Source organism: Amblyraja radiata, chromosome 6 (genome assembly GCF_010909765.2).
Source record: "Amblyraja radiata isolate CabotCenter1 chromosome 6, sAmbRad1.1.pri, whole genome shotgun sequence".
NCBI lineage: Eukaryota > Metazoa > Chordata > Chondrichthyes > Rajiformes > Rajidae > Amblyraja > Amblyraja radiata.
The window spans coordinates 41459555-41476501 of record NC_045961.1 but is presented as its reverse complement, the minus strand read 5'-3'; the positions used below and the strand labels follow the sequence as shown (position 1 = coordinate 41476501).

The 16947-nt window shown below is 44.0% G+C and overlaps 1 protein-coding gene across 1 annotated transcript in view; it reads right to left on the bottom strand.

Annotated features, from left to right (window-relative positions):
* The window catches only part of LOC116974287 (PC3-like endoprotease variant B), a 699630-nt gene that overhangs the window by 587348 nt on the left and 95335 nt on the right, over nucleotides 1-16947 (bottom strand). Inside the window, exon 2 of the mRNA XM_033022605.1 lies at nucleotides 3494-3607. Coding sequence (XP_032878496.1) covers nucleotides 3494-3607 — 114 coding nt within the window. The remainder of the gene's footprint in view (nucleotides 1-3493; nucleotides 3608-16947) is intronic.

Genomic DNA, 16947 nt, shown 5'->3' with positions numbered 1-16947 from the left:
TGGCACAGTGAAATGAAATTCCCATACAGCCATACAATAAAAAAAGGGACACAACACACTATAGAGTTTGACATAAAACATCCCCACACAACAGAATCAAAGTTTCCCACTGTGTGGGAAGGCACCAAAGTCAGTCTCTTCCTCCATTGTTCCCCGTGGTCAGGGCCTCCCCGTGCCCTCCGCAGTTGCCGCTACGGGCGGCCCGATGTTCAGGACCGCTCGCCGGGGTGTTGTAAGTCCGACGTCGGGGCTGCGGGACGTCCTCAGCGGCGTGGACACCAGAGTCGGCCCCCTCCTACCGGAGTCGGCGGCTTCCAAAGTCCGCAGGCCGCGCTGGGTGGAGACTGCTGTTGGAGACCCTCTGCAAGGCGCCCCAGGACTCCACGATGACGGTCAGCGCCGCCCGCGTTGGAAGCTCTCCGCACCAGAGCTCCACGATGTTGGAGCAACGGCTCAACGCTTCGGAGCTCCAAACGGCGACCCAGGTAGGCATCGCCCGCTCCGCGATGACTCCAGCGCTGCGCCGCCACTGTAGCAGCCCTGGTCCGGTTCCCGGTCCCCGGCAGGAAATGCCGCTCCGATCCAGCTGGTAGGCCGCGAGGTGGGGGGTGAGGACGCAACTCGGAGAAATAGTCGCGTCCCCACCAGGAAGGGACTGGGAAATGGTATCCCCCTTACCCTGCCCCCCTCCCCCACATAGAAAAGTAAAGGTTTCCCCCAACACAAGACTTTAGACTAACTAAAAATAAAAAAAGATAGAAAGAACAGACAGGCTGTAGGTAGAGGCTGCTGCCAGTGCAGCGCCCCTTGTGGGTTTGATCCTGACTACAGATGCTCTCTGTACAGACTTTGTAGGTTTTCCCTGTGACTGTGTGCGTTTTATCCGGGTGCTCGGTTTCCACCCACATTCCAAAAATGTACATGTTTGTAGAATAATTAGTTTCCATAAAATTGTAACTGGGTGATCGCTGGTTAGCGCAGATTAGAGGGCCAGTTTCCACACTGTATCTCTGAATGTCTAGTCTAAACAGGCTCTTTGGCCCACTGAGTCCACACCAACCACCGAGTCCACACCAACCACCACTTTTGCATCCACTCCCTACGACACACTAGGGGCAATTTACAGAGGCTGATTAATCTATTAACCCACACGTCTTTTGGATGTGGGAGGAAGGTGGAGCACCCGGAGGAAATCCACATGGTCACAGGGAGAATGTGCAAACTCCACGCAGACAGCTTCCCAGAACAGGATCAAACCCAGGTCTCTGGCACTGTGAGGCAGCAGCTGCATCAGCTGCATCAGCTGCACCACTGTGCCATCCTTATTTAGAACTTAGAACAGTACAGCACAGTAACAGGTCCTTCATCCCACTATGTCAGTGCTGACCATAATGCCAAGACTAACTCTTATCTGCCTATTTCTTTCATCAAAACCAACAAAGAAAGTGGCAGTGCGTGTTATCATTACAGTTATCTGAGGGGTCTCGACCCGAAACGTCGCCTATTCCTTCGCTCCGTAGATGCTGCCTCACCCGCTGAGTTTCTCCAGCATTTTTGTCTACCTCCTATTACAGTTGCCAATGTTATTTAATGACTTACCAAAAAAAACACAGTCGATTATAAATTATCCAGAGTTTCAATCACAAATGGTAAGTTAGTTGGCCTCGATAAATTGCCCCTAAAATGTAGAATGTGAATGTGAAAGTGGGATAACACAGAACTGATGTGAACGTTTGATCGATGGTCAGCATGGATTCTGTGGGCTGAAAGGCCTGATTACACGCTGCATCTTTCAATCAATCAAAATGGAAGTAATGCAACATCAGTATGAAATTGAGAACCATTTCTCCTCATGACCAAATATCATGTTTTACATATGCAGTTCATTCTTTGTGTCTTCAAAATTAAATGGGTGAACTTCCACTTTCTTAAAAGGATGAGACTCTCCTTGGATATCCTGAGAACTTTAAAAACTGCTCTGCATTCAATATAGTGATAAAAGAGTGGTTGTGAACACCTCATACGTAATCATTTACCTATACAATGTTGCATAGTTTGTGTTGATGTGGAATGATTTGTTTATCATTACATTTCGGAGGTTAATATTTTATAAAGCATCGAATGCTCTAAAAAATTGGACAGCACAAACTATCTGTGCAGAGGTGGGGAAATTTTCAGGTCTATCACTTTTTCTCAGAATGTTGCAGTACTTTGATATTAATTTAAAAAAACATAATTGTGAACAAAGGTAATATACTGATTAGTTATCAATCCACCGATTCAATGGTTATTCATATTTGAATATTAAGCAATTTTCTTTTAAACAAGGCTTTTTAAAATTTTATATAAAGAGTTTAAGAACGAACTGCAGATGCTGGAAAATCGAAGGTACACAAAATCGCTTGCCGATCGTTTCGCCGAACACCTCCGCTCGGTCCACACTAACCAACCTGAGCTCCACACTTCAACTCCCCCTCCCATTCCGTATCCGACCTCTCTGTCCTGGGCCTCCTCCACTGCCAGAGTGAGCAACACCGGAAATTGGAGGAACAGCACCTCATATTCCGCTTGGGGAGTCTGCATCCTGATGGCATGAACATTGATTTCTCACAATTCTGTTAACCCTTGCTGTCTCCTCCCCTTCCTACCTCAGCCCTCGGGCTCCTCTTCCCCCTTTTTTCTTTCTTCTCCCCGCCACCCCCCATCCCCTATCAGTCTGAAGAAGGGTTTTGGCCCAAAACATTGCCTATCTCCTTCGCTCCATGAATACTGCTGCACCCGCTGAGTTTCTCCAGCATTATTGTGTACCTTTTTTTTTAAAGACATGCTAGATGTACTTTGAATTGTTTATTCACAATTATTGTATCATTTTCAGGATTTAGTACACATTTTAAAATCTCATACACCTTGAATGGTTAAAAGCAAAGGATCAAATTACTTTTTCCACATAGGAAGTGACATCCACTGCCTCTATATGATAACAAAGTAGTATTTTTTTGTTTCTTCATCCTACCAACAACTAGAGAGCAGCCCTGAGCTACTATCTATCTCATTGGAGATCCTTGAATTACCTTTGATCGAACTTTGATCTTGCACTAAATGTTATTCACGTTATTCCCTTTATCATGTATCTGTACACTGTGGATGGCTCGATTGCAATCTTATATTGTCTTTCTGCTGACTGGTTAACATGGAACAAAAGCTCTGCACCGTACCTCGGTACACATGACAATAAACTAAACACAAACTCAAAACAACAGGGAGAAACAAAACCAGGTTTGATTTGTATTGGTTTCTTACGTGGAAAAAAAAGATAAATCAGGTTGTAATCATGTAATCTGCTATTTGTACATTGAAAATGGCTCAAAATTCATAATGAATCTCATTTAACACAACAACTGTGTATTAACAGGATTGTTTTAAAAATGTGAACTTAACCATCAGCAGAGGTATCCGTCTCAGTTTCCAGCATTTACCAACATTTGAAACCCACCTGGGGATCCCGGGAAAGACGTTTCAGCAGCCGTTTTGTGCTGCGTTTGGTGGTTCTCTTCCTGATGCGTTTGCTTGGTAACTTCAAGATGTGGAACCCTTTCAGATTTCCAACCTACATCGCCACAAAGTAAAGAAGATTATAGAATTATTGAACCATGGTATTGAGTACAAAGAGCACTATTATAACGCTAGTGATACTGACATGCTCTACCCTTGCCTAAGATTTAACCCACTCCACTAAGAACGCCTCAGAGCACATCATCCGCAGATTAGAAGTGAAACTCTTGCTTCTGAGAAGGAATTTAAAACATATCATGCGATGGCAGCTTAGACACAGTGCAAAGTTTTGTGTGAAGGAGAGGAGGCGGCGATATGTGTGTGTTGTATCTGTGTCAGAGAGGAACCGTTGCAAATAATTAAAGGTGTAGGAAAGAACTGCAGATGCTGGTTTAAATCGAAGGTAGATACAAAATGCTGGAGTAACTCAGTGGGACAGGCAGCATCTCTGGAGAGAAGGAATGGGTGGCATTTCGGCTCGACCCGTTACTCCAGCATTTTGGCTCTGCAGTACTTACAAATATTAAAGGTGCGGTATTCAGTGAACTCAATTCTTTCTCTAGATAACTGGGTGAGAATTGAAATATATGCTACATCAGATTTTGGGGTGCAAGTAGGATAAATGCTCAGGACTTGGCAAAGTGGACGATTCATCATTTCATGCATTCTGACATTCCCTGAACGTGGTCAGTCAAATTTAAACAGCCCCTTTTGAAAACCTGGCCATCATGCGACTGGAGCAGGCATTGGGGACAGAGTCTTGCCTCCCCAATTCTTCACCACCTTCCATTGCTATCACCCACTGACTTAACTGAAGACCAGTAACACATGGTCGCTGCAACTGGTTTCTTTTGGGTACAATGCCTGATGCTGTCTTAGGATCTGAGCGTCATCATTTAGGTGTGTTTAGTTTAGTTTATTGGCGTGTGTACCAATGGTGCAGTGACAAGCTTTTGTTGCGTGCTAACCAGTCAACAAAAAGACAATACATGATTACAATTGAGCTGTCCGCAATGTACAGATACATGATAAAGGGAGTAATGTGTCATGCAAGATATAATCCAGTAATGTCTGATTAAAGATAGTCCAAGGGTCTGCAATTTGGTAGATAGTACCTCCTGACTGCTCTCTAGTTGTTGATAGGATGGTTTAGTTTCCTGATAACAGCTGGGGGAAAACTGTCCCTGAATCTGGAGGTGTGTGTGTTTTCACACTTCTATACCTCTTGCCTGATGGGAGAGGAGAGAAGAAGGGTGAGATTCATCCTTGATTATGCTGGTGGCCTTGCTGAGGCAGCGTGAAGTGCAAATGAGTCAATGGAAGAGAGGTTGTTTTGTGTGATGGGCTGGGCTGCATCCACAATTCTCTGCAATTTCTTGTGATCTTTGCTGGATTTCAGGTGCATGTTGCCTCTGACCAGCTGCGTTTGGACCATAGACATGACGCAGGCTCATTTTCAAGCCATTGTCTTCAAATTAGAGATGGCAAATCATACATGCATTGATTATTGTGATTATAATTGCAGCTGAGATATCTATTGTGTTATAATAACATAAATTCTTATAGAAACTTACAAAATTCTTAAGAGGTTGGACAGGCTAGATGCAGGAAGATTGTTCCCGACGTTGGGGAAGTCCAGAACAAGAGGTCACAGTTTAAGGATAATGGGGAAGTCTTTTAGGACCGAAATGGGAAAAACATTTTTCACACAGAGAGTGGCGAATCTGTGGAATTCTCTGCCACAGAAGGTAGTTGAGGCCAGTTCATTGGCTATATTTAAGAGGGAGTTAGATGTGGCCCTTGTGGCTAAAGGGATCAGGGGGTATGGAGAGAAGGCAGGTGCAGGATACTGAGTTGGATGATCATATTGAATGGCGGTGCAGGCTTGAAGGGCCGAATGGCCTATTCCAGCACCTATTTTCTATGTTTCTATGTTTCTATAAAAGATTGCATAAGCAAGATTAACATTCTATTAAATAAAAAAAACTCAATTATGACAGATTAAATTGTTTTCTATTTGTACAATGTAACCTTCTAATTGTGTTTGGTGCAGCAGTAGAGTTGCTGCCTTACAGCACCAGTGACTCGGGTTCAATCCTGACTACGGGTGCTGTCTGTTTGGAGTTTGTACGTTCTCCCTGTGACCATGTGGCTTTTCTCCGGGTCACACCCACAAGCCACAGACATACAGGCTTGTAGGTTAATTGGCTTTGGTAAGTTTTAAAATTGTCTTAGTGTGTAGGATAGTGTTAGTGTACGGACTCAGTGGGCCGAAGAGCTTGTTTCCTTGCAGTATCTCTAAAGTCTAAAGACTCTAAAGTAAAGCATATAATTCAGTAGAGGATGTAAATGTGAATCCATTTAAGGTCTTGCATTAATTTATTCATAAATTTGCTTTTTAACCTCAAAATGCATCACTTAGAGAAATGCAACGTAGATACATATTTTTAGGCACAGCTGGGTTCATCATTTCTGAGAAGATTTTCTTTAAAAGTACATCACAGTACAAGTGGTATAAGCTTCTTAAATGATCCCATGAGATTAATGGTCTGGCATTTAAAGGCCAGGCTTATTTACAAACCAACATTTTATTTAAGTGTACCATTGTGCTATCTTCTAATAATGAGGTGGAGTTGATTGCAGCAGAAAATATGGTTTCTAGTGTAATAGCAACAGCATCATTAACTTTTTTAAGAGGTTCCTATAACCCTTCTGTTATTAATGACTTGCTTAACAGTTTAAGTCCACTTTTAATTATGGCAGCCCGTCTTCTGAATATCAAATTTAAGTCTTTAAATTCTACCGAGTTATTTTTACGGTCTCAATAGTCACTGTAAATGTCATCACTTTATACTCTCACTGAAGCTGTGACAGACCCACTCTTATCCCCGGCTTTATCTCCTTTTCCATCCTTTATTGTACTACAAAGATCTCTTTTTCATGGTTCACAGCTGTATCCGCTTTCCACACGTGGCAATTGATTGCCTCCATAGAGGTATTTTCTGTTTCAATCTTGCATTTTCCCAAGGGAGAACAAAAGGGACAGGCTTTCTGGAGTTGGTTTCACTGAGAAAATTGTTCAGAATTGCCTCATTCCTCAGCAGATTAACGGACGCATACAATCCCAGCCCAAGTGCTATTGTACAGCACAATTTGGCCATTATACTTTGTCCTTTCCATTCAGAAGCCCTCCTTACCAATTAAAGTAATACAGCCAACCAATACCTGCTCCCAATTAAGTCTGAGCTGCATTACCTGCCTTGATGCAGCTGGTCACAGATTCCTACCACTCACTTGTATTCATTAGCCCTATTCATCATCAAGGGCTGATGGCAGGAATTCAAGCTTCTGCCTTTATTTCAGGACTCACCAAAATTATTAGCTTTCAGTTTATGGTTCCAATAAGCAGTGAATTAAATAGAAAGGACTGATCCAAGCATAGTAATTTTTCTCTCTCCCCCCCCCCCCCCCCCCCTCCACAATAATACATCCATATATTGTGACCAATTGCATCCTAGTCAATGCATTCAGTGGCCCTTTAGGGTTTTGCCCATGTTGTTCTCAGCCACCAAACTCTTTCAACAAACTAAGATTAAAGTGCATATGATAACTGATCAGTCCAGCACTAAAACTTAGTCACTTTTCAGCACTTTGTTGCCTTGCTCTGCAATGCTCTCCAGATTACTTGACTCAACATATATATAACAAAAAAAAAATCCAAACCTCATTACTATCGAATTTTTCATACAGGGAGCCACATAATCAATTTTCCGATAGTAATTTTTCGATAGTAATTTTTTAAAATCAATACTTAATGTTTCTCCTACCTGTCAGAGGAAATCTCAGTTTTAAGCCTCTTCCCACTGCACTGGAGGGGTGTAAGATATTTTTCACTGAGTTTGGTGAATGGCCCCTCATTTCATCAGTGGCAGGTCTGTCAGTCAGTACTCCACAGGGTTAACGAGAACCGTCATTCTTTTCAGAGCTGAATATTCGATCAGGAGGTGTCAGTACTTTAAAAATTCAGTGCCAGCTGTGTGCTCCTTTGTACTTTAAAATCACTGATTCCTCTTGATCAACCTCCAGGACTGAAAAGAATGCTAATTACAGTGACCTGTGTGGAGATACATACCAATAGACCCACAGCAGTGGGAAAAAAAGCCAGATGTTACTAAATCCAATGAAGGCATTGATGTTTATTTCTTTAATATAAACCACAATGGATAGTATTTTTCTTTGCCGCTCCCTGGGATTAATATACTGATTTAGGAATACTGTTCTGCCCGACAACAAAGTTTCTTTAAGTGATGTTAAATAAGTAAATCTTGTGATAAAGCAATAAAATGTACTTTGATCATTTTGCTTATTTCATCCTATTTTCTGCACTGGAAAGATTTTCGAAATCACTTGGTACTAGAATTGAGGTCCATACATGCATGAAACATTTTACAACCATTTTGGCTGCCATGCTATACTTCCCACTGTTAAGTAAGTATGCATAAAGGTGTGAATAGATAGTCTGATGAAGGGTCTCGACCCGAAACATCATCCATTCCTTTTCTCCAGAGATGTTGCCTGTCTCGCTGAGTTACACCAGGATTCATATATTTTGTTACAGCTATTTCATTGTCATTTCTTGAGGGCAGTGTTCAGTCCTCTGAACATGGTTTCAGCTGTCATTCTACTTCCAAATGATGCCATGTGTTTTGAGTTAGTATTTCATCTGACTGGAAGGGAATAAGATGGGTATGTTCCCCGTCTTCTTTTTTTCTGAAGTTGCCGCGTGCAAGTTCCAGGTCGTGGCTTGGCAAGCTCCAATGAAGGAAGGAGCAAACGGCAAACAGCAGAAGGTGTATTTTGAATCTGGGACACAAGACAAGTGACATCGGTACACAAAAATGCTGGAGAAACTCAGCGGGTGCAGCAGCATCTATGGAGCGAAGGAAATGGGCGACGTTTCGGGCCGAAACCCTTCGTCAAAGACAAGTGACATGTTCACTCCAGCTGCTCGTTCAGTGCAGTGCATTTAGACCTTCCATTTCCCTGGATCTTCCACCAAAAAGAAAGCAGAGTGTGCACTCCACTTAGACATCCGTAGTCTGGGAGAGAAACAAAAATTACTTTGCAAGATTGCCGAGGTCACTTTAGCCTTCTTGAAGTCTTCTGCTCATTCCTCTGTGGGGTTTGAGAGGAGACGGGGTCAGAAACTATGCCCTGCCAGCTGAACCAATTTAGAATCTTTCTCCTGAGGCTCCTTTGACCTGCTTGACCCTGGTAGAGGTGACCCTGGGTACCTCGGGATTGAGCCTATGGCTGGGAAGGTCCAGCTATACAGAACACAAACCGGCTAAAAATCCTTAATCAAGCACCATGGAAATAAAACAAAAAACATTTCCAACAAAATTATGGCAGACATTATCTCGTTCTAATGCATAATAAATTCTAACCAGATTTACTCTGCTAATTATTTTTATTCCAAGTTTTTAAACACATTGCCAATTTGTTAGAGTATATCACACGATTTTTACCTTCAAAAATTATTTTCAGAAACTCCAAAATGATAATCCATTCTTGCATTAAATATTTTACAACCTTTTGGCTGCCTTACTGTCCTCCCACTGTTATGTAGGTACCAAGGTGTGAATGTTAGTATCACTATGTGGTTTGAGCAGTGAGTTAGGGGGAAGGGTGGGTGGTGGATAGTGTGGGGAAGCTAGTGATGGAAAAGGGTCTCCAATGAACAAGATTCTTTCTAGTGACACATTTGGCAAAGTCGTTTTACCTTAACAGCTGCATTATCATATTCATTGTGGGCTTCATGAATAATTAGACAGTGACGATGTAAGCATATGCTCGATTTCAGCTCAGGTGTTGAAATGCATTTTCCATGCAATACTTTTGATGGACTTTGGAGTTGATTGCGCTGAAGAAAACAGTGGCAGTGGTAGAGTTGCTGCCTTACCGTGCCAGAGACCCGAGTTCGACGCTGACTATGGGTGCTGTCTTTACGGAGTTTGTACGTTCTCCCTGTCACTCCAGGGGTATTCTCTGTGTGCTCCGGTTTCCTCCCACATGACAAAGACGTACAGGATTGTAGATTAATCTGTACTTAGGTACATGTGAAATAATGCATAATTAAATCATTTAAGAATAAGGAGTAAACCATTTAGAACGGAGACGGGGAAACACTTTTTCTCACAGAGAGTGGTGAGTCTGTGGAATTCTCTGCCTCAGAGGGCGGTGGAGGCCGGTTCTCTGGATGCTTTCAAGAAAGAGCTAGATAGGGCTCTTAAAAATAGCGGAGTCAGGGGATATGGGGAGAAGGCAGGAACGGGGTACTGATTGGGGATGATCAGCCATGATCACATTGAATGGCAGTGCTGCCTCAAAGGGCTGAATGGCTTACTCCTGCACCTATTGTCTATTGAATCATTGGCTCATTAATTGACTTCAGTAAAATTGTCCTTAGTGTAGTATAGCGTTAGTGTACAGCGATCGCTGGTCGGCGCGGACTCAGTGGGCTGAAGGGCCTGTTTCCGAGCTGTATCTCTAAACTTTGAAGTCTGAAGAAAGGGAGCTTTTAAGATACCACAATAAATGGCATGATGTGGTTGAGAGAGCCTACTGCAAACTTATATCCTTGACGAAATGAGAAAGAAGCCAATAACCTGGCAACAGGAAGGTGTAGGAAGGAACTGCAGATGCTGGTTTACAACAACAATAGACACAAAATGCTGGAGTAACTCAACGGGTCAGGCAGCATCTCTAGAGCAAAATAATAGATGACGTTTCGTGTCTAAACCCTTCCTTAGACTGAGAGTCAGGGGAGAGGGAACCTGAAGGTATGAAAAAGTTTAACACTTCTTCAAAGTAGGCATACCTTGAGGAGTGGAGCACCCAAAATGTGTAAGAAGGAACGGCAGATGCTGATTTACACTGAAGATGCTTGCAGATGGTTGGTCAGCAGCATGTCTGTGGTCTCTGAGTCTGCATTCAGAGCTGCAAGCAGCTTAATCACTTCACTAGATCAGTAAAGGTGAACACAAGGACACATTCAGCTGGATACTGATGTCACTCTTAACCTAAAGACCTCAGTACTTTACTCCAGCATATCAGTTTCTTACATCCCCATTCATCCAGCCACTGACATTCTACTTCACCTTTAAGCTATTTTGTGCGTCTCGCTCATTATTGGCATCAACAAATGTTCTTCACCACCGTTCAACACAAGTTGTTACTTTCATTGCAGGTCTCTATTTATCCTTCCTTACAGAAGAGGGACAAATACAAAGTAGGTGGCCCTTGGGCCATCAGCCCAGCGAACATCATCTGGACAGTCCGCCCTGCATGTATCGAGGATATCAAAATGAATGAAAGGAGGCCAGGGTTTTCAAGCTTCTTGTGACAGAATTCAATCTCACAACATCTAATTGCTTGGATATGTTTAGGAAGGAACTGCAGGTGCTGATTTAAACTGAAAATAAACACAAAAAGCTGGAGGAACGCAGCAGGTCAGGAAGCATCTCTGGAGGAAAGGAATGTGCGACGTTTCAGGACAAGACGTTTGAAGAAAGGTCTTGACCCAAAATGTCATCTATTCCTTTTCTCCAGAGGTGCAGTCTGACCCCTGAGTTACTCCAGCTTTTTGTGACCTACTGACTCAGTCCCATGGGGCTATACAGCATGGAATACGGCATTCGGCCCAACTCATCCATGCCGTCCATGTTGCCAAATTGAGTTAGCCCCACTTGCCTGCACCTGGCCGACATCCCTCCGATTCATATATTTGTCCAGTATCTTTTAAAAGTCAAAATTGTACTTGCCTCTGCCGCTTCCTCTGGCAACTCATTTCATGTATGGGAGAGGGGAGAGGGTTGTGTGGGCTCAGCGCCACAGCTGAGCCTCGGCTCCGACCGCACTCACCGGCTCCAGGCCCTGGCTCCGACCTCACTCACGGCTCCCGACTCATCGTGGTGGTGTCGGTGGTTGCTGCTGTCGCCGCCGCCAGAACACATCCCCGCTCACGTAATGCTGCCCAGCCCAGCCCCGCCCGCAGAACGCAGCCCCGCCCACACTCCGCTCCTTCAGCTTTATTCTCCTTGCCACCGATGATTGACAGCGGGTGCCAGAAGGGGCGTCGCCATTCCAGCGAATGACAGGAGAGAAGACTAATAACTTTTGGAATATTTCACCGATCGGAACAAAACTTGGTGCGCTTGCAGCACAGGAGAATGGTGAGTAAGGTGGCGAAAATCATAGTGCTATCGGGTACCGTTTTTGCGCGAATTTAAAAACACCGCAAATCAGAAGGGGACAAGATAGTTAAGTACTAGACCAAGTGGGACCCGTTGGGTTCTGTCTCCTCAACGCGCGCACACTAACCACCCCTCACACACACATACTAACCACCCCCCTTGATATTATATCAATATTAATAATTCGCTCCTTTTACCCCATCCCACGCCCTGTCCACTCACGCATTGCCCCCAAGTCGCAGGTGTGGCTAGAGAGGGAGAGGGAGGGGAGTAGAGAGAGCGAGGGCAGAGGCAGGCAGAGGAAGTGGGCAGGGGCAGAGGCAGGGGGCAGAGGCAGAGTGCAGAGACAGAGGGCAGAGACAGAGTGCAGAGGGCAGAGACAGAGGGCAGGGGCGGAGGGCAGAGGGCAGAGGGCAGAGGGCAGAGGGCAGAGGGCAGAGAGCAGAGAGCAGAGGGCAGAGGCAAAGGGGGTGGGGGGGGAAGTAGAGAGGGAGTGGGGGTCAGAGAGGGAGCGGGGGGGGAGGGGGTGGGGGGGGTGGGCAGAGAGGGAGGAGGGTAGAGTTTGAGGGGTGGGGGGGGCATGTGGCATCACAGGGGAGGGCTGGTTCTCGAACGCAATATGCTCCAGGCTCTGCTTCTGCCCAGGTCCATGCGCCGACGCGGGGCGAGTACAGACTTGCTCGTTCTTTCTGCATCTTTTGAATAACTGGGGGGGGTGATGTCACTCGCAGCGCGTGGAAGAAGGACGCACGGAGCAGGCGCATTGTGACGTCATCAACAAAAGGCAGTGGTTTTTTAAATCAAAGTTTTGTCATATTTTTGAATATTTTCAGTAATAACTCAAGAAATAAAGCCTGAAGTTTTCAGATAAGACGATTTTGGACTCCACGGGGAAAATCTCTACCAGAATATGTAAAACGTTTACCATTACCGCGTCGTTTTTTGGCGAAGATGTGCTTACACACAAACAAATAAATACACATGCAAGATCAGAGTTTTATAAGGACAGACAGACAGACAGACAGACAGACAGACATAGATACATAGAAAATAGGTGCAGGAGTAGGCCATTCGGCCCTTCGAGCCTGCACCGCCATTCAATATGATCATGGTCTCTCCATACCCCCTGATCCCTTTAGCCACAAGGGCCACATCGAACTCCCTCTTAAATATAGCCAATGAACTGGCCTCAACTACCCTCTGTGGCAGAGAGTTCCAGAGATTCACCACTCTCTGTGTGAAAAGTTTCTTCTCATCTCGGTCCTAAAGGATTTCCCCCTTATCCTTAAGCTGTGACCCCTTGTCCTGGACTTCCCCAACATCGGGAACAATCTTCCTGCATCTAGCCTGTCCAACCCCATAAGAATTTTGTACGTTTCTATAAGATCCCCTCTCAATCTCCTAAATTCTAGCCAGACAGACAGACAGACAGACAGACAGACAGACAGACAGACAGACAGACAGACAGACAGACAGACAGACAGACAGACAGACAGACAGACAGACAGACAGACAGACAGACAGACAGACAGACAGCTCAAGAACATTTTCAGGTGCAATAGAATCTCAAAAACAAATTCCATGTCAGTATTTTTATTCCAAGTATTTCCCGAACTAACACAAGTTGGGTTTTCAGTTTGTTACTTTGCTGGCTCATTTATATTTACTCGATTAACAAATCACACACTCTCGAATTAACAAGTGCTCCCTCTGCTATTTGCAAAATTCAACTGGTACAAACTGGTTGGAAAAATAATTGCAAGATTATGATGCACACGATTATCAGGGCATTAATAAGCTATCATGTTGCAAATTGGCATAATTTACTGGTCAGTTCATGCATTCTGGCTGTTGTCTTAATTTTCCATTAATTGTTAAGAACTTGTTGTACTCACACACTTAACACAAATTAAACTTTTCTACTAAAAGCTATTGCTGGTGCTTTATTGTGTTGGCACCCTTTTAATGATGTGATAATGGTTTATGCAGTGGTGATTAACCTCTCTGGCCCAGAAAAGGTGCTGCTTCATTTGGTGAGTCACTTTGATGTATGGATAAATTATTAAAGATCTAAAAGCTTTATTTTTTATTTGATCTTTTTGTCCCTTTTCTTAATGTAATCTTTCTATCTTTTAATTTATTTCACTTTCTGTACCTGAACGGATTCTAATTCTATCTTGATCTGCATCTATCCTTTTGATTCCACTCACAAGTCAAAGGTGTTGTAGTCATGCCATAGGCACTGTCATAAGCCCCAACTATTCCTGATTTAATGTTGGTGACGTTGTACATTCTTTGTTCCAAAAGCACCACAACACCACTCCCCAACTCTCTCTCTACTAGATCACCAATTGCATAGGGGCTGCTTCCTGCACCAATGCAGAACTTGTCTATTTCATCACATTCACCACCAACTTCCACCCTGCTCTCAAATTCACTTTGACCATCTCTGACACCTCTCTTTCCCTTGATTTCATGGAATAGACTATCCACTCGTGTCTACTACAAACCCACTGAGCTTTGCAGCTATCTTGACTATACTTCTTCCCAGTCGACCTTGCAAAGAGACAATAGTTTTTTTAGATGGACACAAAATGTTGGAGTAACTCAACGTGTCAGGCAACATCTCTCCCTTTCTCAATAAAAGGAATGTGATGGAAGATTGCAACCTTCACGTGATCCACCCTGTTTCGACTAATGCAATCAACTCGACGTGCACAAATGGAAGATCAAATCGAACAAGTTGTCCTACAACTTTAGGCTGTGCACGCCACACGAAAGAAGAAGAAGTATAAAAGGAATAGGTGACATTTCGGGTTGCGACCCTTTATCAGTCTGGAGTTTCCACCCCCCCCCCCCACCTCTCCACCCGCTGTTATGATTGGAGGCTTCAATCATGTCTCCTCCATTTCCCTCAGTTCTTGTCTCACTACCCTCCCCCCTCCCCACCCCCCTCAACAGGTTTAGCACTGCTTGTTCCACACCTTTCAACCCACCATCCTCCATACCTGAAATATCAATCTCTGCCATTTCAGCCACTTTCAATACGCTACCACCACTTGTCACATCTTCCCGTCCCCGCCCTTTCTGCTTTCTGCTGACAGTTTTCTGCTTTCTCTCTGAATCTTTGGTTCACTCATCCCTCCTCCTGTCCAGGCACTTCCCCCTGCAAACTCCAGGAGATGCAATACCTGTCCCTACACCTCCAGTCTTGCCTCATTCAGGAACTTCAACAGCCCTTCCAGATGCGACAGAGATTTACTAGCACCCCCTCCAACCTTGTCTTTTGCTTTTGGTGCTCTTGACGTGGACTCGTAGAAAGCATTGAAAATAGGTGCAGGTGAAGGCCATTCGGCCCTTTGAGCTTGCACTGCCTTTCATTGTGATCATGGCTGATCATCCACAATCAGTAACCCGTGCCTGCCTTCTCCCCATACCCCTTGATTCCGCTAGCCCCGAGAGCTCTATCCAACTCTCTTTTAAATTCATCCGGTGAATTGGCCTCCACTGCCTTCTGTGGCAGAGAATTCCACAAATTCACAACTCTCTGGGTGAAAAAGTTGTTTCTCAGTTTTAAATGGCCTACCCTTTATTCTTAAACTGTGGCTGCTGGTTCTGTACTACTCTATGATATTAGTACCGCAGTGTATTTGTACCTATGATGATATACTTGACTTCACTCTGCATTGCTGTTAAGTTTTCAAATAAACTTCTCACTTTTTTTTGTTTTCTTTGACTGGTGAACCACTTCCTGGCTACTCTGATTTCCAGGCACTGCCTGCCCTTTCCACTGTTGCTGCCTCATAGCCTGCATCAAATTCCTCCACATTCGTTAATGCTTGCTGTTTCTGCTTCTCCTCCTATTCTCATTGTACAACCACATTGATGATGGGCAGCACAACACAAGATGTGACTGAGTGTGTCAGGGAAATATTGTAGAGAGTGCACTGGAAGGAACTGCAGATGCTGGTTTATACCGAAGATAGACACAAAATGCTGGAGTAACTCAGCAGGTCAGGCACCATCCCTGGAGAAAAAGAATAGCTGACTCTTCGGGTCGGAAAGAAGAAGAGTCTGAAGCAGGGTTCCAACCTGAAATGTCAGCTATCCTTTTTCTCCAGAGATGCTGCCTGACCCGCTGAGTTACTCCAGCATTTTGTGTCTATATATTGTAGAGTGACTCCATGCCTTTGGTTCAATGTTGTTGTTTGTGATTGTCAAGAACTATCACTGCAGATGTGTTTCTCGGGCATGTTGATCGAGGAGCTGGTCTTTCTTATGTAGATAACTGAAAGAAAGAGTCAGTTTATCTAGTTGAAAGCAAGCCAGTGAAACTGATGCAGGCTTATAGTAGGTGATGATTAAGCTTGGCTATTGATGCAAAGATTGCTGTCCAGCTAAACAACACTCTTTTCTAGTAGGAAGGAACTGCAGATGCTGGTTTAAAACGAAGATAGACAGAAAAAGCTGGAGTATCTCAGTGGGACAGGCAGCATCTCTGGAGAGAAGGAATGGGTGACGTTTTGGGTCGAGACCATTCTTCTGACTAGTCCCACTGAGTTGCCTGTCCCACTGAGTTACTCTTTTCTAGTTCTTTCGTGGTATTGTAATAGCTACAATTGTGGTCAATAATATCCCGTCTGTAAGAGAAGCCAACTACTGTTTCATATTTTTCATCTTCTGGCTTCTGGTGTCCATTGGGAAGTAATTTACTGATTATCTCCAGTTAATTTGCTTTACGCAGCTGTGCATTGCTGACTGTTCCTGCAGTAATCTGGCAGCACACAAGAGAAACATTAAAAATCATTCTACCCAAGTCTGCCTAAAGAAGGGTCCAGATCTTGTCGGCTGAAGGACCTGTTCCTGTGCTGTACTGTTCTATGTAATTGCTGAAGTATAGTTTCAATATACCAAACGTCACCTATCCCTGATTTCCAGAGATGTTGCCTGACTCACTGAGTTACTCCAGCACTTTGTTTCCTCAAGCTAGTAATTTACTCTTTATTCCTATACTAAAGTCATAACAGAAAAGTATTGCATGTGACATAAAGAAAGAATGGAAATCAAGCTTCTGGTTGGAAGTAAAAGGAAATAAATCAGACAGCAGTTCAAGCATTCTTCCCTTTAAAGTTAGCCTTGC